The sequence below is a fragment of the Neltuma alba genome, unplaced genomic scaffold (genome assembly GCF_004799145.2).
Source record: "Neltuma alba isolate B1F8T4 unplaced genomic scaffold, ASM479914v2 tig00011541_pilon, whole genome shotgun sequence".
NCBI classification, from domain to species: domain Eukaryota; kingdom Viridiplantae; phylum Streptophyta; class Magnoliopsida; order Fabales; family Fabaceae; genus Neltuma; species Neltuma alba.
Window position 1 is genome coordinate 327,457 of NW_021636203.1, and position 23,632 is coordinate 351,088.

A 23,632-nucleotide genomic window follows, 5' to 3' on the forward strand; every position below is an offset into this window, starting at 1 on the left:
ATCTCCCAACTCACAAGATCATTGAAAATAATATACTAAATATATACAACTTTATATTAATCATTTCACATAAGAATAAAATATCAAAATATATAAATAGATATTAATGAAAATCTCTTTTCAATACACCTCATTTTTTTAATTATTTATATAAGAAAATAATTTAAGAAAAAAATCATAAATTTAAAAGGCAGAATAAACTAAAACTTTTATACTTAAATAAAACAAATTTTTAAATTAGGTTATAATTCATATGCTTATATTTTTTTTTTTTGAGCTGAATAGTATCATATGCTTATATAAAATCTAAAAATATTTAAAAATATAATACTTCAGAGTAGAATTTAGATTTTAGACTGTAAATTAATAAAATAAATTTTATTTTTCAGGAAGCTAATTCTCCATTAAATTAATTATAGAGTATAACCCCTCCCGCCCGTTAAGTAGGTTTACATTTTTCTTAGTCGACCCACAAGCCCTCCGTATTTGGTCCAGCCCGCCGTCGGACGCCTTTCGCCGTTGTCAGCCCTGCGTGGTTGTTCTCGGGCTGAAGAAGGTTCGAACCCTAGGGCTTTGTCTACTTCCAAATTCCGGCGAGATTGATCTGTTCAATCTGGCTTTGAATCTAGATTTGAATTTATTCCCCGCGTTACATGTTCACTACGTTGTTGTCAGCCCTGTGACGGACGCCGTCGCACACTTTCTTACTTTGTTTTAGATTTTTCATTTTAATTTGGCTTTGAGTCTGGTCGGGTAATCAGACGCTTTTGAATAGAGATTGAGATTACTTTTCTTTGTTTTTTTTTTTTTAAGTTATTACTAGTTTTTGCTTCAATTGTGTGTAATCGGTTATTATACTTCTACCCTATCCATTCTGATTGCTAGCGACATATATGCTTCGGATTATTTTGTGGTACAATGTTGGATATGTTGTGTATTGGCATTCTTCTTCCTGTTTTTTCCTCCCTTTTTGCTTTTCACGAGTTGTTTTCCCGAGCTTCCAACGTCTCTTGTTGCTGTTGTTTAAGAAAATCCTGTGCATGGAGGACAATGAAGAATCTTTGGTGCTGATCTTAGTCTAACGACTGCCCAGCTTGCTGCTGCTGGTGGTCTCTCCTGCCAGACTTGATGTTTTCCTTACTCATCTGAGACCCTCCTTGCGAATTTTCGTCTCTCTCTCTCTCTTTTTTTTTTTACAATTTGTTGAATGTTCTAATTTTTCGTTTTAACAAAGTCCTTCTAAGACGTGTGACTTTGACTTTTCCTGAGTCAATATCGTAGTTCTACTGATAAGTAAACTGTTTTAAAAATGGGCAGTTTTATAAAGTGATGATAAAGCAGGTACTTCTGATGTATTGACATGTCTAAAACGGTCTCCGGGCGCAGCATACTGTAGTTGTGCCGAGCATGTGAATCTCCTGGTGCAGCATAGTGTAGTTGTGCTGAGCGTATGGAATGTCTCTGCATTTGATTAGATAAACATCTGCCAACTGATTTATACTGTCCATGTCATTGCTACTGTAAACATGCGAGTAAAATTTCAGCTTCTGCTTCATGCAAATTTAAGTTTTAAACTTGGGCAAGTTAAGGAGTCTAGGCTAGGACAACTCGTCAATTGGCACTTAAACCTGTACTTTGGTAACATCTTGAATTGATGCACCAAGTTTACCAGATCATGAAACAGATGCACCTTGGCTTCTTTTATTTCTGAATTTCCCCTCGCTCGGTTCCTAAGGCTTGGTTTGGATGGGGAGAAAAATGAGGAGGGAGGAGAATACTAGGGGGGAAAACTCTCAAAACTAGTTTCAGGAGTTCTCCCTCTTGGTATTCTTTACCCTCTATTTTTTCTCCTCATCCAAAAAAAGTGCAGTCCAGCAATCAATGGTACCTCAGGATTCCCAAGCAACTATCGCATTGCCATATGCAGCAAGCGTCTTTTCCCCTCTTCCTGTATCCCTGCAGCAAGTCTTTCAAACTACCCCCCCTATATGAAGATTTTCGGTTAGTTTTCCCTTCAAAATTGCAACTGGATGCGCTTTCTTGTGCATTGTACCAAGTATGAGGAATGAGTCACATTTTTTATGATTTGATAGTAGCATGATTTGTCATAGATGTTATTTTATATTTTGATTGAATTTGACTTTAAGGCATGTCTGTATTTGTGGTTGATTTTTATGTTGTTACATATGTGTGTGTGTTTGTGTGTGAAAATATTTATATATCAGTGTGTTATGGATTGAGTTGATACCTCTAGGCTTCATTTATATAGGGAGGAAAACAGGGAGGAGAGTATTACCCTATCCAAAGAGTTCAGGAATTTTAGTCAGCAGGACGTTGGGTTACATGGTACATATGGGTCATCTGTGTGAAATTTTGCTGAAGTTGATGCTCCGGGTCTGTTAATATGGTTGGTATGTTTGTTTCTCGAGAAATATGTCAGAGGAAAGGCAAAATTGTGAAACCTTGTGGTATCCTTTCTTTTCTCCGTCATTTTAGCTTTTTTCCATAGACTCCCCAGCTGCCCTTGTCCAGAGCTCTTTTTCTCAGAGCTTGCTCAAAAATTCTTTAAAAAGGCCAATGATCTGGCTATGGTTTGGGTTCAGTTCACTTGTACACAATAATCTCTTCATTAAGCGGAGAGAAAATATTTCTTGCTGAGTTGGTGAAATCGGTATAAAATTTTAGTATATAAATTTCATCTACAAATGAGAAAGGTAACTTAGCCGTATTGTGATATAGTGGCTAACTGCTTTGAAAAACAGTTAATATACCTTTATTAGATAATAAAGTGTGTATCATACTTCATGATATGTATTACGTTTTCTGTAATTTATATCATTGTGTTTTCCTTCGAAATATTCTAAAACAACTGAAGCACTTGTTAAAAAAGAAATCAATCTTCTAGTTTCTTGATATGAAAATCTTTCTTGCTTTTCTGGAAATATTACTATATAAATTAAGAGTAAATGAGTGATTCTGTTTTAATATGTTACATTGATATTAATTCATCAATTAAATATTTTTATATTGATGTTAATTGATCAATTAAATATTTTTATTATATATAATTGAATTTCCTCAATATTTTAATAAAATAATTTCATATAAATATTACACTAAATTTAATTGTTAAGTCTAACGGGAGAATATCTTCCAACTTGTTTTCGGAAAAACTGCAAGAAGAGACTTTGGAAATGGAAAATTTGCAAATGGGACTCGTTATAATATTAGTATTAGTTTTAATAATAATTGATGTGTAGATGACAATTATTTTTAGAGTAAAATACACTGATAATCTTTCTATTTTATTTTAATTATAGAAACTTCTTATTTATTTTAAAAATATATATAAACATCTCTTATCATTAAAACTTGTGTTATATAAACCTCCTTTCTATATTTAAGATTCTATTTTTATCCACCCAAACAGGTAGTTAACTATTTAGTTTGATTTTAAATTATTTTTTTGACCAAATAATATGTCATAAAATTTCTTATCTAAATCGTAAAATTTTATGATTTTAATATTTTATTACATTCATTAAAAATTATTTATTTTGATTATTTTTAAATTATAAAATATATTTGAAATGCATAGTTTTTGTTTACAGTAAAGTTTAAATGATATAAGTTTGAAAGGGTTTATAAATTATTTAAGTTTATAACTCAAAACTTTTAAACACTTTAGTTACAAAGATTTACAAACGTATTTAGTCAAGTATGTATATTTATTGAAAAATTAGTTAAATTTTTAATCAATAAAATTTATGTAATTGTAAAAATATAATTTCGGAATTTATTCGAATGAAGGGTAAAATAGTAGATAAAATTTATTTTAATATAAATTTCAGTTAAAAAGAATTTTTTTTAGAATATCTCTAACGGAGTAACTTAATCGGATTAAATTATATGTTTTTAAAATAAAAGAGAGGTTTATATAATTGATGCAAATTAGAAAGATAATTAAAGTATTTTACTCTTATATTTATGAATGGGCATACAATTTTTGAATTTTTAAGTTTTTTTTTTTGCAATTTTTCCCATGTACATCATTAAAGCACTCAATCTTGTTCAAGGAAAATTGATTTTTTTTTTTTTTTGGTTTTTTAAGCTCAACTCAATCATTTGAGCCATTTAAATTCAAACAACTAGTGTACAATAGCTATGCAATCTTCTTAAAATTATGACATTTCGATTAATTATTGAAAGCAGCAAAATCCCATAATTAATTTATTAATTAACGGTCACCAACAAGGCCACATGATTAGAGATCCATTGCAATCTAATTTCAAATCAAGACGGCTTAGAATCAACCCACCGGCTGTTTTTGCAAACACAAGCAGTACTTAATTAGTGCTGTCAAATATTAATTTTTTTCAATACTAGATATCAAAAATTTTGGTCATTTGGTCACATGCGTAGGACCTGCACCTGAGGCAACCTCATTTTAATTTTAATTTTAATATTATTTTATTATTCCATTAAAATATACAATAAAATACTACCTTAGGTCCTTAATAAAAAAGTTAGTTGACTAATTTAAATAAATCAAAAAAATTAGTTAAGCTAGTTGTTTGTAATAAATAAGTGGTGTTTTCTCTAAAATATCCTTACTAATCAAATGTTATTTGATAAAATATTTAACATGTGCAATTATTACAAGGATTACCTTTAAAAAATGAATAAATATGAGAGATAAAGTGGATTGAGGTCTTATATTTAGAACCAAAGTGAAAGTCAAACAAATTTTTATATTAAAAATAGGAGGTAGTATTATTTTAACCAAATAGACAGCTTCTTGCCTGTTTTAGTAGGAAACAACTAGTACAAGGTTCCTGTACTATATGGAATTTAAATTCTTTTATATTACATATAGATTATGACTCTGCTTATTTACGTTTAAAAAATATCTTTTATATCATTTCATAATATAATATCTCCCTATGTTTCTTTTACCAGCGCTGTAGAGTTTTATATTTTTATCAACATTCTTTTTCATACTTTGATTATTTTCAAAAACTAATCATGGGTAGCTTTTCACGAAAGGATACATTTGCAACAAATTAATTTAATGCTCATTGTCAAAACTAAGCACCATCAAATTCTAAATAAACATTTCGAAAGTGGCATCTTCAAATGTCCACAAACATTGACACTTTCAGAGTGTACTGACTAAAAACCATATAAAATTCTATGAATCGATATTCCCATCAGGTCAATTCCCATTGAATAATGAAGATTTGATCAATCATTTTATTAAAAAAAATTGAAAAAAAAAGATTTGGTTCATTTCATCTTGCACATCATGATCGATCTCTTGATGCATAATTATTATCGCAAAAATCTGATCTCCAAACATAGTTGTCCACTCCAACAAATTATTAATTAAATATTGTCATTATCATTTGAACAATATTTGTCACAAATTGTCGCTTAATTATTGGTCATTAAGTGGACATATTGTCTCCTCGGGGGCATATGTCCCCCAATTATCTAATGATTTTTTTTAATTTTTTTTTTAAATTAGGCTCACCTGGATGTGTGCCACTTGTTAATGAACAAGCAGACATCATTAGATCAAATTAGCTATTAAATTTATGATGTAGCTTCTCCGTCCCTACTTATGAAAAGAAAAACACATAATAAGAAGAAAGCAAAAATATATGTATTATATATATATATGTATATTCGCGGGCAAAATATATATATATTTCAATTTTACCTTCTATAAATGTCGCACTATTTTAAACATTAACTACCTCCATTTTGATGTCTTCCATTTAACAAGGATATTATTGAAAATAAGTAATAACTACATCTTAAAATCTGAAATATGACACACCACTTTGGTCCTATATGTAAATTATTGGTAGGAAAAAAGTTTGGTCCTAGATATAAGTTATCTGCAGGGTAATTAATTGCCTTTTTTTTTGGGGGGCAATTTTACTTCTATTGAATACAAAAAAGGAACATTGTGAGAGAAAATGTACATCATATTTTTTTCAATACCTTTTCTTTAAGAAGGGTAAATATGAAAAATTTTATTAATTTAATGTATTTCTTCATATGCAATAATAAGTTACAAGCGACTTGCATGTAGGATTAGATCGAGAGTATGGTATATTGCAGAACAAAATAAAAATTCAAATAATCAAATGAGCCAACTCAAAATTAAATTCAGTGGAATTAATAAACAATAAATATTTCCAGATATAATAGAATCTTCTAACATGGCTGGTGGTTCTACTTCAGCAACCCCACCACATGTTATTGCACCATTTAATTTGCCTATATAATGGCTTCACTCTCTTCTCCAACTTCAAACCCCAAGAATTCTCAGTGTCTTCCTCTCTTCCTCGCAGCTTACTTATGTTCCCTCACTTTCTGATATTTCCTTGATCTTTTTATTCTCTCTCTAAGAACTGAGAAGAATATGGCTTGCTCAAAATCATCATCATCAATTGAGAGTGTGTTTGAAGGATTTGAGCTCTGTGAGGCAAGCAATGTCCTTCTCATGACTTTAATGGAAGAAACCCAGGAAGATGATCATTACCAGAACTTTGAAGATGAAAGACTTGTGAGTATGATTCAGTCACTTGAAGCAGAGATCAGCAGAAACCCTATGTTGATGGAACAGATGGATGGTCAGGATTGCTCCGCGTCATCATCAGTCACTGATGATTATGATTGGGTCATGGATATGGAAGCTGTCCCTTCCATATCATCACCATTTGATGATGATTTGAATGCTGGGAGTCCTTATTGTGCAGATATGAATGAAGATTATTATTCTGATCAGTTTTATTGTGAAGTTTCTTGGGTAGCGTCTGGAGATGCAGAATTGTAATTGTAATATCAATTGTAATAATTATAGGAAATATTTTCTCTCGATTATATTTGATATTTGATAGAGTACAATTGCACCGTATTATCCGTTTAACTTATAATGGCATACAGTTATTGTTTGTTGTCCTCGATTAATTTTGATGTTGATGAGAAAATTATTACACTGAATAAGGACACATCAACGAATGATGTATATTTTACCAACCATGTAAAAATCCAAATTTTACTTTTTTTTTTATTCAGAGAGGTATTCTTTTTTAATTAGGCTTTTAATAGAAATTTCTCCTTGTTTCTTTCTCTTATATACACTTTAAAATACATGTATTTTCATATAGAGTATTCTATACACACAATTTAAATTAACCTAGAATGGAAATCTAACTTCATATAACTTTTGCGTTTTTTAATTTCTTTCTTTACTGTTTGATGAGTTGGATGAGTTGCATTGAAGTAAAACTTTTACATTACACCATCTATAACAAAACATATTTTATTGTGTATTATAGAAAATCTAAGAGATGAGTCACAGTTCATGATCATGTGTACTACCTTTGATCCTAATTGTAAGCTCCACTTTATCCTTCTATATAATTAAACTTAGTTAGTAATTAGTTCATTATAATTAATATAAAATTGACTTTGTTAATGATATATTTGGAAAATCATACAAAATTTTCATATTTATTACTATAACTATCTTTTAACTAATATTTTTTATCGAAGTGAAAGAGTTAAATCACACTACTACAGAATGACAAATACTTGATGGTTATTTTGGGTCATATTTGACAGTTAAAAATCCTCAAGTATACTGGTATCATATATTTCAACCTCAGATATTTGACGGTTATTAACCGTCAAATATTTCAATAATATTTGATGGTTTTATATGAAGAACCGTCAATTATATATTATTCAAGCAATTGACGATTTTTCAGAAAAACTGTAAACTATTTCTTTAAGTACTTGACAGTTAACATCAAAACTGTCAATTATTAGAGAACAAACATTGACGGTTTTAATTAGAAACCGTCAAGTATAAATAACGAGAACCGTCAAGTATGGTGAACAATACTTGACGATTATTGCTTAAAACCGTCAAGTATTGTACAATACTTGACGGTTTCTGCTAGAACCGTCAAGTATTATAACAATACTTGATGGTTTTAAGCAATAATCGTCAAGTATTATGGGAATTTTTTTTAATATCGGTCCTACTATGCCAGCAGGCCCCCTGCAATTTTGAAACCTCATACAAAGGAGTATATTCAACAGAACCATGCAGGCCAGCATTCAAACCAATTCAGCCATATGAATGTAACCAAAACCAAAAATTTACATTATTATGCCCTCAACTACTATTACTTGACGGTTCCTCTTAAAACTGTCAAGTTTTCTTCTGCCACATCATATTTGACGGTTTTGTGTTATAACCGTCAAGTATCTAGCGTCAAATATTTCTCATTTTGTAGTAGTGTCATGTACTTATATTATAAATGGAGAATATTATTTATGTTACTTCCTTGTAACATCTACACCTATATGGCAACATAAATGTGCTAAACATCCACCATATCACTTTTTTTTTTTTAATGAAACGATCTTGACTGTAAACCAAAAAAAGGAGAAAATCCTATTCAAAAGATGATAAAAGAGTCTCCTAAAAACATTTTGTCTCCTAAATCCTATATGGAGCTTGATATATAGATTTGACTCAAAATTCAGGAGATCTTATGCAATTTGAATTTATTTTATAATGGAAGTCTTTAAACCTAATTTTTCCAACAAAGAAGCAACCATATGAACTATCATATGCTTGCACATGTGTGTTGGTGGAACATATGATTCTTACAATCAGATATGAGACATTTACATAGTTGTCCACTCTACCAAATGAACAACTGAATTGTCATATCATTTCACATTATTTTCCAAAACAAAGGCATTAATTATATCACACTAGTAATTAATTAATTAATTAATAATTGATATTATTGGTCATTAGTTGTCCCCACCATTGGGTATGCCCCACAATTCCCAGCCATTATTTGATGCTTTTGTTACCCAACTTTCCACTATTTTATATTATGCACGCCTGGATTTGTGCCCTTTGTTGCTTACCAATTAAACATCGGTGGGACATATCTCTTATGCATCATTTTCTCTTACATTTTCTTTTTGCAATAATCAAACTCAAGAATTTTTTGACTCGTAAAATACGCATCTCCACAATATATGTAAACAATCATCTGATTCTGCAGATCAGATATATATCAGGATGAGGCTGTATACGGTGAGAGAAAATTAAATAAAGAAAAATATTGTTTCCCACTAATAATGTTTTAAAATTTATGAATTTGGTTTTGCTTGAGCACTTGTAAATTTTTATAGACGACAACAAAATGCATATATTAATTTAAGGATTAAAGCATTGTTCTATTCAAAAAGGTTACGATACAATTGTAGTTGGTTAAAGATATCTACAAATCCCACCTTCTTCATTGGGATCTATACATACACTAATTAAGTAGAACCACATGAAGGGTGGGCCTATGACAGCGAATCCCAACATCATATGTGAGTACCATGTAATTTTCCCATATAAAGATTGCACTCTCCTCACCTCTCAAAGTCATTCAGTGTCTTCTTCACCAGTTCTTTCTTTTCTTTGATCCCTCTCTATCTCTCTCTCTCTCTCTCTCACTTTAGCCATTTCCAGAAAGAAAGATCAAAAGGTACAGTTAACTCCATGTCTGCAACATCATCATCTTCTTTTTCTTCGATGCCTGAGATCAGTGCGTGTGAAGGACTTGAGTTCTCAGAGTCCAACAACATCCTTCTCATGGCTTTAATGGAAGAAACTCAGGAAGATCAGTACTATGCAGATGAAAGGCTCATGAGTATGATTCAATCATTGGAGGCGGAGCTCAGTTCCACTACTGGCAGTGCTGCTGATCCATACCAGAGCTATGAGATGGAGGCGGGACAGATGGACGATCAGGATTGCTCCACATCATCACTATCATTCAGTACTGATGATCATTGGGACAATATGGAAGTTATCTCAGCTAGTTCTTCTTCTTCACCATCATGCTCATTTGATGAAGAAATGATGAATGCATGGAGCTTTTGTGCTGCTGGTTGGGATGATAATGGGCACTTCTGCTATGGAGTTCTGTTGGAGAATTGCTTCCCCCAGGAAACAAGTGACGAAGGGTTCTGAGATGTTCATAGAAATTAGAGAAATTTGTATTTTAAAGAATATGTACCTAAAAATATCCTCAAACATATCAGAACACAGGTCTTTTTGCGTCTCTAGTTTGAAGAATATTGCTTCCTCCTAATGAACTTAGAGTTTGCTTGAAGGATTTGAGTTCTCTGTGGCAAGCTTTCTCATGATCTTAACGGAAGAAACTGATGATTATATATAATCAGCACTATGAACTAGTAAGAATCAATCAATCATTTATTAAAGCAGAGATCAGCATCAACCCTGTGCATTGATGGGAGAGACGAATGGTCAGGATTACTCCATGTCATTAGTCATTGATGATTATGATCGGATGATGGATGTTATCTCTTCCATTCCATATCACCATTTGATTATTTGAATCCAAAGTGTCATTGTGCAGATAAATAAGGTAGTAATTATTCTGGTCAGTTTCATTGTGGTGTTTCTTAGAGTAGCATCTGTATTGTAAACATTATGAAGCTAATTTACATTTACAAGTACCGGACCGGCCCGGTTGTCCCGATCACTTATCTGGTTCGGATGATCAAGGAAATTGATTAATCCTATGTGACTTGGCTTAACTTAGAGTGACTCGGACCTAACATTGAAGGGCATATGGGTAATTTCACAATATTTTAAAATGTCAGTTTATGCCTCACTTCCTTCTGTATCATTTTCACGTGTTGGCTGCCTAAATAGAAATTTCATATATTTAAACTTTTTTTTTACGGATTTTCCCTTGTTATATAGCTTCAATCTTGCAGTCTCATATGTGTGTGTGTGTGTGACTCAATTAGTAAATAGTTATTTAATTACAATTCAGATTACGTGAAAATAATTGCATGCTTTTAAAACCAGACAATAAAACTTAATTTCTTAAACATTTTAAAGTTTGGCTTACCATCACCAACGTTATTGACTTCAATGTTCTTAGTTCTTACTTCTTCCTCCTATAGGGCTATCTTCTTGTTTCTCTTCTCTTTTGTTTTCTTTTGGCTATTTGGCTCCTTTTTCGCTGCCAACTAATTTGTTATGCAACATTTTACAGGACCTATCCACAAATGATTTAAAGTATTTTAATCAACTAGAGTATTTATTTGTTCATAACCTAATATCTAATTTAAAAAATAGATATATCTAAATATGACTCAATTTAGGGAATCTTCTACAGTTTAAACTTGCTTCAAAATGGAAGCTTTTATTTAAACCTAACTTTTATGCAACAAAAGAAACAGCCAAGAATTATCATTTCCTTGCACATTCGTGTTGTTGGAACATGACTCTTATAATCAGAGATTTGATGAGACATATACAATATATATAGTTGTCCACTCCACCAAACGAGACAACTGAATTATCACATCACATTGATATGTTATTTTTCAAAAACAAAAGTAATTTCACAATATTACTTAATTAATAATTAATATTGGTCATTAATTAGTTGTCACATTTGGTGTATGCCCCACTGTTTCCAACCATTATTGGATGCTTTGTTGCCCAACTTTCTACTATTTTATATTATGCACACATGCACTTGTGTCCCTTTGTTGCTTGCCAGTTCAACATCTATTGAACATATCTCTATATGTATCATTTTCTTTCTGAAATAATTAAACTCTTAACTCAGTGCATTATTAATTGACGAGACTATATATATGGTGATTGGTGAAGGTTGTGCCGCCGGAGAAAATTAAAAAGCAGATTATTTCCAACTAATAGAATTTTTTTTACTTTAGAATTTTATTTTTGGAGGAAAAAACATAATATATCTATAGAAAAAATTTAGTACCTATTAATTCAACGATCAAGACATTGTTTCATTCTCTACACACAAAAAGCAAAAACAAAAACCACTGTTTTAGTCTAAACAGTTGTAAACTAAATTGATAACAAATATATTTGACAACGAACAATAATTAACATATTGATTAATTTTTGGATCTGATGCAGTTAGTTAATTAAAATATCTACAAATCCCACCTCTTCATTGAGATATATATTAATTAATTAGAACCACATGACAAGTGGGTCTCTGACAGCCAATCTCAACATCATATATGTTTCAGTACCATGTGATTTGCCCATATAAAGAGTGAACTCTCTTCGCCTCTCAAAGCCATTCAGTGTCTTCTGCTTCAGTTCTTCCATTGCCTCTCTCTCTCTCTCTAGAATTTCCAGAAAGACAGATCAAAAGGTACAGTTCACCCCATGTCTGCAACATCATCATCATCTTCTTTTTCTTCAACAACTGAGAGTGTGTGTGAAGGACTTGAGTTCTCAGAGTCCAACAACATCCTTCTCATGGCTTTAATGGAAGAAACTCAGGAAGATCAGTATTATGCAGATGAAAGGCTCATGAGTATGATTCAATCATTGGAGGCGGAGCTCATTTCCACTACTAGCAGTGCTGCCGATCCATACCAGATCTATGAGATAGAGGTGGGACAGATGGACGATCAGGATTGCTCCACATCATCACTATCATTCAGTACTCATGATCATGGGGACGATATGGAAGTTATCTCTGCTAATTCTTCTTCTTCTTCACCATCATGTTCATTTGATGAAGAAATGATGAATGCATGGAACTTTTGTGCTGCTGGTGGGGATGATAATGGTGACTTCTGCTATGGAGTTCTGTTGGAGAATTGCTCTCCCCAGGAAACTAGTGATATAGTGTTCTGACATGTTCATAAGAAATTAGAGAAATTTGAATTTTAATCAATATGTACCAAAAAGAATATGTATTCTTTCTCCTTATATATGTAAATATATACACTTTGAAGCTAATTGGCCGTACAGATTAAACTTTTCACAATTACCCTGGACATGATTACCAACCTCTAAACGTTATTTTTCTCTCTCATAGCTTCAATAATGTTGTGAGTTATGGTCTCACATGAATGAACTGGGAAATAAATGTTTTAAACTATAATTTAGTGTTTGTTGCAATCAAAACTCCTAATTAGGACAAATTCATAATTACTTTTAACTACTAATGTTAGTAGAAATCTTATGTCAAATTAAATAAGGTTAAGTTGTACATAATCCCTTAAAGTTTTTGGCTGTGGAAATAATTTCTCTGCTTTTAAAACCAGACAACAAAACTTCATTAAACATTTTAAGTTTTTGAATGTCACCCACATTGACTTCATTGCTCATACTCCTCTTTGTGGGCTGTCTTCTTTTAATTTCTTTTTGTTCTACCTCCTTTGTTGTTAGTTTGTTATATAACATTTTCCATGACTTTCTACATATGATTTAAAGTTGCGATAAGGTGTTTTTTTTTTTTGGTCCGAAAGTATTCTTGAACAAGCTGTGGGTACTCTAAAAAATTGTGAAACAATATTGCTTATTATAATATTTTAAAACCTGCCCAATTTTGTCATTCTTAACAGTCAAAGTTAAGTCAACCTTGGTTAAAAATACAGAAACTTTTGTTAAAAGTATATTTTTAAAAATTTTATTGTCTAAAAAGATTTGAATCTGAGTAGGTGTAACTCTTCTTCAGCCATATACAATGTAAGTTTAGCTATGTGCACATAATTTTTGTTTTTGAAGATTTTGCATATAACACTCAAAATTTAGGCAGATTTTACGCAATTTAAACTCATTTTAAAATGGAAAGCTTCCAAACCTAATTTTTCCAACAAATAAACAACCACGAATGATCATAAACCATCCTTTGCACATGCACTGTGTTGATGGAACATGATCATGATTCTTACAATAAGATTTGAGACATAGTTGTCCACTACCCCACCAAATGAACAACTGAATTATCACATCGCATTAATATTATTTCCCAAACCACAGTAATTATATTGTCCCACTATTACTTAATCAATAATATTAATAATTATCGGATGCTGTGTGAGCCACCTGGAATTGTTCCCTTTTGTTGCAGCTCAATTCACCATCGATGGGACATATCTCTTATATATCATTTTCTTTATGAAATAATTAAGCTCATAATTTAGTACATTATTAATTAGTCATATTCAACTTTAGTTTTATATGTGTATTAATTAATATACAAAGAAATTGTTGTCTTGAAAAAGAGGCATCTCTTTGACAGAAATGAAAACGATCGTCAGATTCTGCAGTTGAACTGATGGTTATGGAGAATATAAACGAACAAATATTCTTTCCCACTAATAATTCCTTTCATTTAAAATTCTGTTTGTGAACTTACTTTTAGTGACAGAAACAAAACGTATCTACTAATTTAACTAAGGACTAATAATATATGACAGATATATTTGACAATGAAAAATAATTAACCAAATTGATTCGTTTTTAGATCTGTTGTACTTAATTATTAAACATATCTACACAAATCCCACTTCTTCGTTGAGATATATTATCTGGTTAATTAATTAAAGATCATATATATATATATATATATATATATATACATATATATCTGCTAATAATGAATTAGAAACACATGATAGGTGGGCCCATGGAGGCCACTCTAGTCTAATCATATGATACTACTGTATGTAATTTGCCTATATAAAGATTCATCCCCTTCGCCTCTCAAAGCCATTCTGTGCCTTGTTCAGTTCTTCCTTTGCTTTGATCTCTCTCTCTCTCTCTCTCACACTTCAGCTATTCCCCAGAGCAGAGAGAAAAACCAAGAAGGTACAGTTAACTGCTCCATGGCTGCTGCTTCTTCTTCTTCATCTCCTACAATGCCTGAGAGTGTGTGTGAAGGACTTGAGTTCTTTGAGGCCAACAACATCCTTATCAAAGCTTTACTGGAAGAAACACAGGAAGATCAGTACTGTGAAGAAGATAGGCTTATGAATATGATTCAATCACTGGAGGCAGAGATCAATTCTACGAGTAGCTCTGCTGCTCCTTACCAGAGCTACGATATTGAGGTGGGACAGGTGGAGGGTCAGGATTGCTCCACCTCATTGATATCTTCTTGGGAGGATATAGAAGTGGTCTCTGCTAGATCCCCATCATCATCATCAATAATATTCGATGAAGAGATGATGGATGCATGGAGCCTTTGTGCTGCTGAGGGGGATAATAGTGTCCATCATTGTTCATCAGATGAGTTCTATTATGGAGTCCTGTCGGAGAATTACTTGCCACTAGAAGCAAGTGATGTAGTGTTCTAAAATGTTCACACGAGAACCTACCTAATTTAATTATGATGTACGCTTTCATCGAACATGTACGTAATAACGTACTCGTACTCGTATGATCTTATTTATAAATTACTTTTAACATGTTTCATATAAATTAAGAAAAACCTTAAACTTTATTAATTCTTATTTAAAATTCAATAACTTTCTTATTTTATTCCTGTTTAATATACATTATACTTCATCTAAACAAAGTTAACACAATAATAAATGAAAAGAAAAATTGTACATTCATAAAAAAAATTTTCTCAACACCCTATAAATATGACAAAAAATATCTTCTTTCTGTTCTATAAATAGAACCAGAAGTGTATCAATTTAGGTTTTTGATTGCGTTTTTAATTTCCTGCTCTACTGTATGGTTAACAGCTGGATGAAAGAGAATGAATTTGATAAATTGGAAAAAAATTTCAGTTTCATATAAACTAAGTTATTTTCAGCACTGAGCGCATTCTTTAATATTTGTATTCTTACAGAACAATGCATCATTAATAAAAGAAAAAACTACACAGGAAAACAAGTCCAAAGGGAGTTAATACTCCTTCTGTGCTAAACGTAAAACCTATTTTGTAGTGTAAATTACACTATAGAATGTGTTTTATATTTAAGACAAACAAAGTAAATTATAACAGATTAATAATAATCTTAGCCATTCATTCCCTTAAAAACATAATTATCAACAGCTTGATTAAAAAAATCTAAGGTACAAAGTAAAACTACAAAACTCAACTTTTACGCTTAAGCATAGACGTTTTATATCTTTACAATTCATCTAAGAAGTGGACTTTTTTCTTTTTTTAACATCAGTTCCCAAAAATCAAACTAAATTAGTTGAATAGATTCTATAGTCCTTTGACATGCCTTACTTTATACGCCTGGATAATAATATTAGTTGAAATTGCCTCCCTTGTTTCTCTATGTGCCCTTCTCTCCTTACCAATTCTTCTGTTCTTCCTTTCGGCCATGTCCGTATTTTCTACCTTTTGAGTGTGCACTTGAAACTACGGTTGATGAGGTTCATAAATTAAAATTTGTATTTTGATCTTTGAATTAGTATTCTATTTTTTTTCATGGCACTTCAAAGACTTAAGGACTCCTGCTTAATTAGGATTAGTGGCCTATTTAATTCAAACTTATATTTTTGAGCTTTTAGAACCAAAACTCGGCATATAATGCTTACCCTTCCAGCTCTACATTACTTTTAGATCAACTTTAATCACAAATGATTTAGAAAGGTATACTTTTTATATCTTTTGTTTTTATATCAAAACAAGAACCGATTTGAAAAGTCCAAAAGAAAATAGTCTAAAAATATATATTTTCTTCACAGGTAAACAAGACTCAAAAAAATATATTTTCTTCACAGGTAAACAAGACTCAACTTGTACTCAAGTATGAGAAGACGAAATAGGTAAAGATTATAAACCTCTTTTATGTAATTATGAAATTCTACTAGACTGACCTACCCATTATTATTCAGTCCTCACTAGGCTCTTTTTAATGAAACATAACATAATTTAAGATTTCCAACATAGTTTTGGTCTTGAGAGAGAGAGAGAGAGAGAGAGAGAGAATCCACCTAGAAAATCCAACATCACATACTCAAAGTGTGTAAAATCAACAAGTTCTTTAAACAGTCACACTCCCACTCAATAGCAGTGCATATATATTCCTCATCAAATCAAAATCTTATCCAAATCTACTTTCACGAAAATATTAGTCCTTATTTCAGACAAAGTTATGTTCCGACAAGGAATCATAATTAACAAATGAACTCTAATGGAGAAAAGATATAATTTAATGTAAAAGTGCTAATAAACATGCATCTTACTACTATAAATTAATCAACATATTTGATCTGAGTGCTTTGAGGTCAGATGTCCAAAACCATATCGTTTCTTTTATTTTTTTCCCACAAACGACTTTGACTGTTTTAATGACAAGGAATCCAACTAGCAGAGTCTGATGGCATATAATAATATCTCCAAAGAAATAAAGTAGCGGTGCTTGATGTTCGACATATAAACACCACACAAGAGATCCCTCCTTATAATATCTACATAGTACACCCACAATCTATTATATATTTCGAATTTTCAAAACCAGATATATTTCAAATGAGAATATATATGAAGTTACTTGCAGAATATTTTGTGTGTGCGCGCGCACACACGAGAAATCAAATTTAAGAAATTCATAGTCATTTTTATTAATTAAATTTTATTGCGAGATTATTTCATTATTCTGCAAACTTCAAGAAAATTAGGTTAAATTATATTGCATGTAATCCTCTCTCTTTTTCCTTTTTTATCATCACCACAAAAAAAAAAGACTTTAAACGACGACTTTCGACGGCGACACCAAAAAGTCACCGCTGAAAGTATACCTTTGAGCAGAAGATGATGTAATCATTGGGTTCACTTTTAGCGGTGACATTCTATGGTCGCCACTAAAAGTATAATTTCAGCAGCGACTATTAATGTCATTGCTGAAGGTTTGACTTTCAGCGGCGACATTAAAATGTCGCCGCTGAAGGTACACCTTTGAGCGGAAGGTGATGTAATCACTGGGTTCACTTTCAGCGATGACATTTTATGGTCGCCGCTGAAGGTCTGACTTTCAGTGGTGACTTTAAAATGTCACTGCTGAAAGGGTAATATAATAATATATATTTTATTTTACAATAGTAATAAACAAATTCAATCTGGCTCAACGGCAAGAAGATTGGACACGAAAGGAGGTGGTCACGAGTTTGAACCTTGAAGAAGACACATTTAAGGTGAAAATATTTGGACGATGACGTGGCGGGGAGGAGTGATGTGCCAATGATGTGGAGGTCACTAGTGATGACATGGCACCTAGTCGATGATGAGGTAGAGGTGGCTAGTGATGACATGGCGGCCGGTGATGATGACGTGGTGGCCGGTGGTGATAACGTGGCATTAGTAAAACCAATTCTTCTTAGACATCACTTTCAACAACGACAGAAAAGTTGCTGCTAAACATCCCTTTTCGCAGTGACAAATTGTCACTGCTGAAAATTCTTTTAGCGACGACATTCATGTCACCGCTGAAACTTTTAAAAGTCACCACTGAAAGTGTCTTTCAACAGTGACCTTTTTAGTTGCTGCTGAAAGATTTCAGCCACGGCTGATACGACAATGACTTTTCAATAACGACTTTTATACTTTCAGCAACGACTTTTTGTTGCCGTTGAAAGTCAATTTTTTTGTAGTGCATGTGTGAATAATCTGCCTTTTGAGAAACATGTAATAAATTTTCTTAAACTTTGAAATTTGTAATATAACCTCCTTGTAATTAATTAATCTAATTTTTATTTAATCTAAAGTTTTGAGAGTTTATCACACATCTAAACTTTAAAAACAGGTACATGCATTAAAAATAAAATTTAAAAAACACGCCTTATTCTATTTGTGAAAATGTAGAAATAATTAACAGCATGGGATTATACAAATAGGCAATAATTTTTTCAACAAATGAACAATTGAATAATCAAATCATACTTGCCAATCTGTTGGTGGAGTATGATTACAATCAGATCTGAGACATAGTTGTCCTCCCCACCAAATTGTTTAATGAAGATATATATAGATTATAGAGGTGTCACTTCATTAGCATTTTCAGGAAAAAAAACATTATTTATTATTCTTAAATATAATTATTGGTCATTATCTCGCCACAATGGGTCTGTCCCACAATTCCCAACCATTATTGGATGCTGTGTTACCCAACTTTGCACTATTTTTATATTTTACTCGCCTGGACTTGTGCCCTTGTTGCCTCCCAGTTCAACATCAATGGGACACACACATATATTATTTATCCTATTTTCTCCGACATTTTCTTATGAAATAAATTATGGTTATGAAAATTTTAAGTCACATCACATTTATTATCTTATATAGATCTCCTATGCTTAAAAAGATATATATCTAGCTACAAACCCCACTTCTTCTTCGTTGAGAATAATACCGTAATTAAATTAGAACCACATGATTGACAGGTGTATGACAGCAACATGGACATCATGTTACTGTACGATATACATTTGCCTATATAAAGAATGTTCTCTCTGATCACCTTTCAAGCCCATTCTGTGTCTTCTTCTTCTTCAGCTTTTCCTTTCTCTCTCTCTCTAGAATTTCCAAGAACAAGAGAAAAGGGATCGTCTAGTTAAGTTAAACTCCATGGCTTCTACTATTATTTCGTCATCGTCAGTGCCTGAGACTGTGTTTGAAGGACTTGAATTCTCAGAGGCTAACAACATCCTTCTCATGGCTCTAATGGAGCAAACACCGGAAGAGGAGCAAGATCATGATCTGTACCATGCAGATGATGATAGGCTCATGAGTATGATTCAGTCATTGGAGGCAGAGATTAGTAGTAGCAACAGTCACATGCAGAGGTATGATGATGATGATATTGATCATCATCATGTGGGACAGGTGGACGGCCAGGATTTCTCCACGTCGTCAGTCTGTACTACTGATGATTGGATGGATCTGGAAGTGACCTCTGCTACTTACTCCACTTCTTCATTACCACCTTTTGATGAAGACATGATGATGATGAGTGCATGGAGCCCCTGTGCTGCGGGTGGGGACTATGGTAGTGATGTTTATTCAGGGCTCTCTTGTGGAGTTTTGTTGGACAATTATTCTTACTTGCCGCAAGAAACAAGTGATGTAGTGTTCTGATGAGTTGTTGATATAAGACGAGAAAGTAATTTACACTGAATAAAGAATATGTATGATTGATGAAATCATTTCGTTTGTGAAGAACTCCTTAATTATATATATAATTTTGCAAATCATTATGGACATTTAATAGCATCCTTTACCTTCTCATACAAATGATGAGTCTTGGTCCCATTAATTAGTTAATATAAATCTCTTTTAATTACCTCACATTTGTTGAGAAAAATTGTTAATTAGTTACATCCTTAAATTTAACAAAAGATTGCAATAATTTCTGACATTGCCCTTAATATCTCTTTCAGTTCTATGTCATATTGCCTTAAAATTTAAATTGTGATAGTAAATTTTCACTCAAAATTAGATCAACCAGAACTTGTCTATTTCACTAAGTCAAATTTAGGGCTTATTTGAAATAACTTATAACCAGTTTTTTAATTATAATTTACGACATATGAGGGAGGAGATTTTTGTGCAACTTACGTGAAAACGCTGATACAAACAAACCCTTAGTGTAAGACTAAATTAATAATACATAGCCCCTCTAAAGTTTGGATAGTATGCAGAAACTCTCTTAATTACTTTTAAAATTTTATAATAAATCTAGTAAACTTTCAGTACATTTATGAAATTAGCTCCTTTATCACTAATTTGTCTTCTATTTCAAAACAAAACTATAAAATGGCATGGCGCTTATTTGCATATGACATAGTTTAGTGGAGTTATCTGTACATTAATTTAGTGGAGTTATCTATACATAACTCTCAGTTTGAAAGGTTATCTACAGAAAAATATAAAGTGCGAAGAAATATCTGGTGAATGAATAACATATTATGCTACGTTAATGAAATAATTGAATAATTGACGGCAAGGGATTATATACACAAGTTTAAAAGTTTAAAAGGGGTGCTTTATCAAGTTTTAAAAATTAAGAGGGTCATGTACATTTGCACATAAGTCCAGTTTATTGGATATTTTATATAATTTAGCCTTGGTGTAATTAATAAAAATCGATCCTCTTAATTACAAACAAACAAACGAGCGCAAACATGTGGGGGGGGGGGGGGGAAGTAATTGATGCTTGAGGAATCTTGCAAATTTTATACTGCCTCCGCTCCACAGTGATAAATTTTACACTACGTTCATTCCTACATATAAGAGCTAGATAAATAATTATTTTTATCATAAACATAAAACCTCAATCCAAACACAGGTATCTTTTTATTAGAGATAATTTTATTCGAGGTATTGTTAGGCACTAAATGCGTGCATCTCTATCGACATGGATTTGAACCAAACCTCAATGCACTTTAGTTATACAACTCTTATAATAAGTAAGTATAATATAATTATATTCATAGGATTTTGAATTTAGTTTTTTAAAAAGTATTCCTAGTGATTATATATGGTAAAAGATTTTTCATTGAGAAATAGTTACAATGTACTACCTTTAGTCCTTATTGTAAGACCTCATTTGTAATCTAAAAAAAAGATCTTATAATTAGAACTAGAGGTAGTGTATGATTAAAAAAAAACTATAGGAAAACTAATATATATTTGTTACAAACAGCCAACTTAACTAATTTTCTTAAGGTTATAATATACATTTGATCTTTTAACTTTTCATAAGGTTTTAGTTTAGTCTTTTAACTTTAAAAAGTATACTTTTAGTCCTTTAACCCTAAAATTATTGGTTTTAAATAATGAGTTTTTGTAATAATCAAAGTTGTTTTAAAAATTAAACTTAATATGTTAGTATTTGATAATATTTAATTTCACCAATATTCAAAATCTCAATATCATCACTTTTTGCTAATCATTTTAGAGTTAAAAGACTAAAACATTTTTTTTTAAGTTAAGAAAAGCTTTTGTAAAGTGAAAGTGCCAAATATATATTTTATCCTTTTCTTGCTATATATCTATAAATTTAGTTATTTAATTCTTATACTAAATCTTTACTTCCTCCAATCCTATTTATAAGCTTCAAATTCGAAAAAATGAATGGTCTATTTTATAAACTTTAACTTAGGTTTGCCTTAACATTTAATACATTTTTTCACTTTAATTTTTTCCTTAATTATTTAATCTCTCTCTCTTTTGTTATAATCTCTTTAACTATATTTCTCCACACATTGTCTTTCAGCATTTTTCTCATTTATTACAGAGACATATTTAAAAATAAAAATGTATTTCTCACATATTTATTATTTTTAACTAATTTTAACTAATGGTTTGTTATTCACAAAGTAGTTATTTAAAGCTATAATTATATTCATGGGATTTAGAGTTTGGTTTTTGGCTTCTTTCCGTATTTGCGAGTTTTGTCCATCGAATTCCACACCTCCACAGTTCCATGCACTTATTTGAGGTATGGGCAAGTCTCCCGATAAGAAAATATCACACATGTTTATGGACATAGCAAATTATTTGTCTGCTAAGTTGTCCATGACTACATTATTAATAAAAAAGACCGGAAGTGTTAAATTTTTAAAAAAATTAATTCATTTTCTTTAATGGCTACATTATATTATTTGTACACACACTAATGCACCACTTTGTTACCTTGAACCAAAGAATAAAGTAAAATACTTTAGGCCTAAGATAAAAAGTGGAGATGATGGGGTCGGTTCATGAATTTTCTTTCCTTTTGCCGAGGGTTGAAATCATAAAGTCCAATCATAAGCAAAAAATATTTAAAAGAAAAATCGTTAACAAGAGCACCACCATCAATGGTGCAATATAATAAAATTAATGAAAAAACATTTCAAAGATAAGGATTATATATTGTACTATATGTAGTCAGCATAAGCACATTAATTGGTCTCTATTGATCCAAAGGAATAAAAAAATTAGTCAAAGATATCTTTCTTCTTTTTAATGTTAGGCACCATAAATCTTGTTATGATTTTATAATGTAAAGTCCTGTTCAAAGTTTTTTTTTTTGCCAGAAAAATCTTGTCAGGAGTGCTATTAGGCAAATGGGTGTTTGATTCAATTTACTCTGTTTACTTCTTAATAAGGTCATAATTAATTCCTTGCTTTTTTAAATTTTTTTTAAATATAGCTAACTTTTAAATAGTAATACCTTCGAGCCTATTCCTTCAAGAAATAAATTATCTCAATAATTAAGTATTTCTTATAAATAGATTCAAAGAAAGTATTTTTAATGTTAAAGACGAAAACATCTTTTTAATCAAATTAAATTTTAAATTGTTTACATATAAGTTTGAAAATATACAATAAATATTGGAAAAGTAAAACTTACTTGGATTCTGTGACAACTATGTTTAACTATAAGTGAAGTGTAAAGCTTTAATGAATTAAAGAAGAAGAATTCCTCACTTTTTGGGAAGTTTAAATAAATAAAATAAAATTCTGGCCAAAAAATAAATAAATAAATAAATAAAATAAAGTGACAAAAGTAAAACGTTCAACAAATGTGAGATTAAGTTAATGAGAAAAAAAAATTAAAGGATCCAATTAAAAACTTAAATAAAATTAAAAGACACTAGCAAAAACTAAAAAGTTGGCAAAAAAACAAAAACTAAGAAATATCAAGATTCAAAAATATATTTTATCTTTACAAATAGGCTAAAATATGTATAATCTCCCCTCAACTTTACACCAGTTGCAAGTAACTCCCCTCATCTTTAAAAGTCTAAAACTAACACCCA

General features: G+C 31.3%; 3 protein-coding genes and 1 long non-coding RNA gene across 4 annotated transcripts; all 4 read left to right on the forward strand.

The window, feature by feature from the left end:
- Positions 1-493: 493 nt before the first annotated feature.
- On the forward strand, positions 494-2,702 carry LOC114714772 (uncharacterized). The gene is made up of 2 exons (XR_003737479.1): positions 494-556; positions 2,270-2,702. It is a non-coding gene; the product is annotated as an uncharacterized LOC114714772 (long non-coding RNA).
- A 3,705-nt stretch (positions 2,703-6,407) lies between these two features.
- LOC114714773 (uncharacterized) lies at positions 6,408-6,935 on the forward strand. The gene has a single exon (XM_028899540.1). The coding sequence runs from the start codon at positions 6,434-6,436 to the stop codon at positions 6,845-6,847; it is 414 nt and encodes a 137-aa protein (XP_028755373.1). The 5' UTR covers positions 6,408-6,433; the 3' UTR covers positions 6,848-6,935.
- Positions 6,936-9,592: 2,657 nt separating this feature from the next.
- Positions 9,593-10,210, forward strand: LOC114714774 (uncharacterized). The gene has a single exon (XM_028899541.1). The coding sequence runs from the start codon at positions 9,596-9,598 to the stop codon at positions 10,067-10,069; it is 474 nt and encodes a 157-aa protein (XP_028755374.1). The 5' UTR covers positions 9,593-9,595; the 3' UTR covers positions 10,070-10,210.
- Positions 10,211-12,233: 2,023 nt separating this feature from the next.
- LOC114714775 (uncharacterized) lies at positions 12,234-12,871 on the forward strand. Its single transcript, XM_028899542.1, has one exon. The coding sequence runs from the start codon at positions 12,290-12,292 to the stop codon at positions 12,764-12,766; it is 477 nt and encodes a 158-aa protein (XP_028755375.1). The 5' UTR covers positions 12,234-12,289; the 3' UTR covers positions 12,767-12,871.
- The last annotated feature ends 10,761 nt before the right edge of the window (positions 12,872-23,632 follow it).

What these genes read in the sequence shown, in the direction of transcription:
- LOC114714773 (XM_028899540.1), top strand. Translation starts at nt 6,434, where the DNA reads ATGGCTTGCTCAAAATCATCATCATCAATTGAGAGTGTGTTTGAAGGA.
- LOC114714775 (XM_028899542.1), top strand. Translation starts at nt 12,290, where the DNA reads ATGTCTGCAACATCATCATCATCTTCTTTTTCTTCAACAACTGAGAGT.
- LOC114714774 (XM_028899541.1), top strand. Translation starts at nt 9,596, where the DNA reads ATGTCTGCAACATCATCATCTTCTTTTTCTTCGATGCCTGAGATCAGT.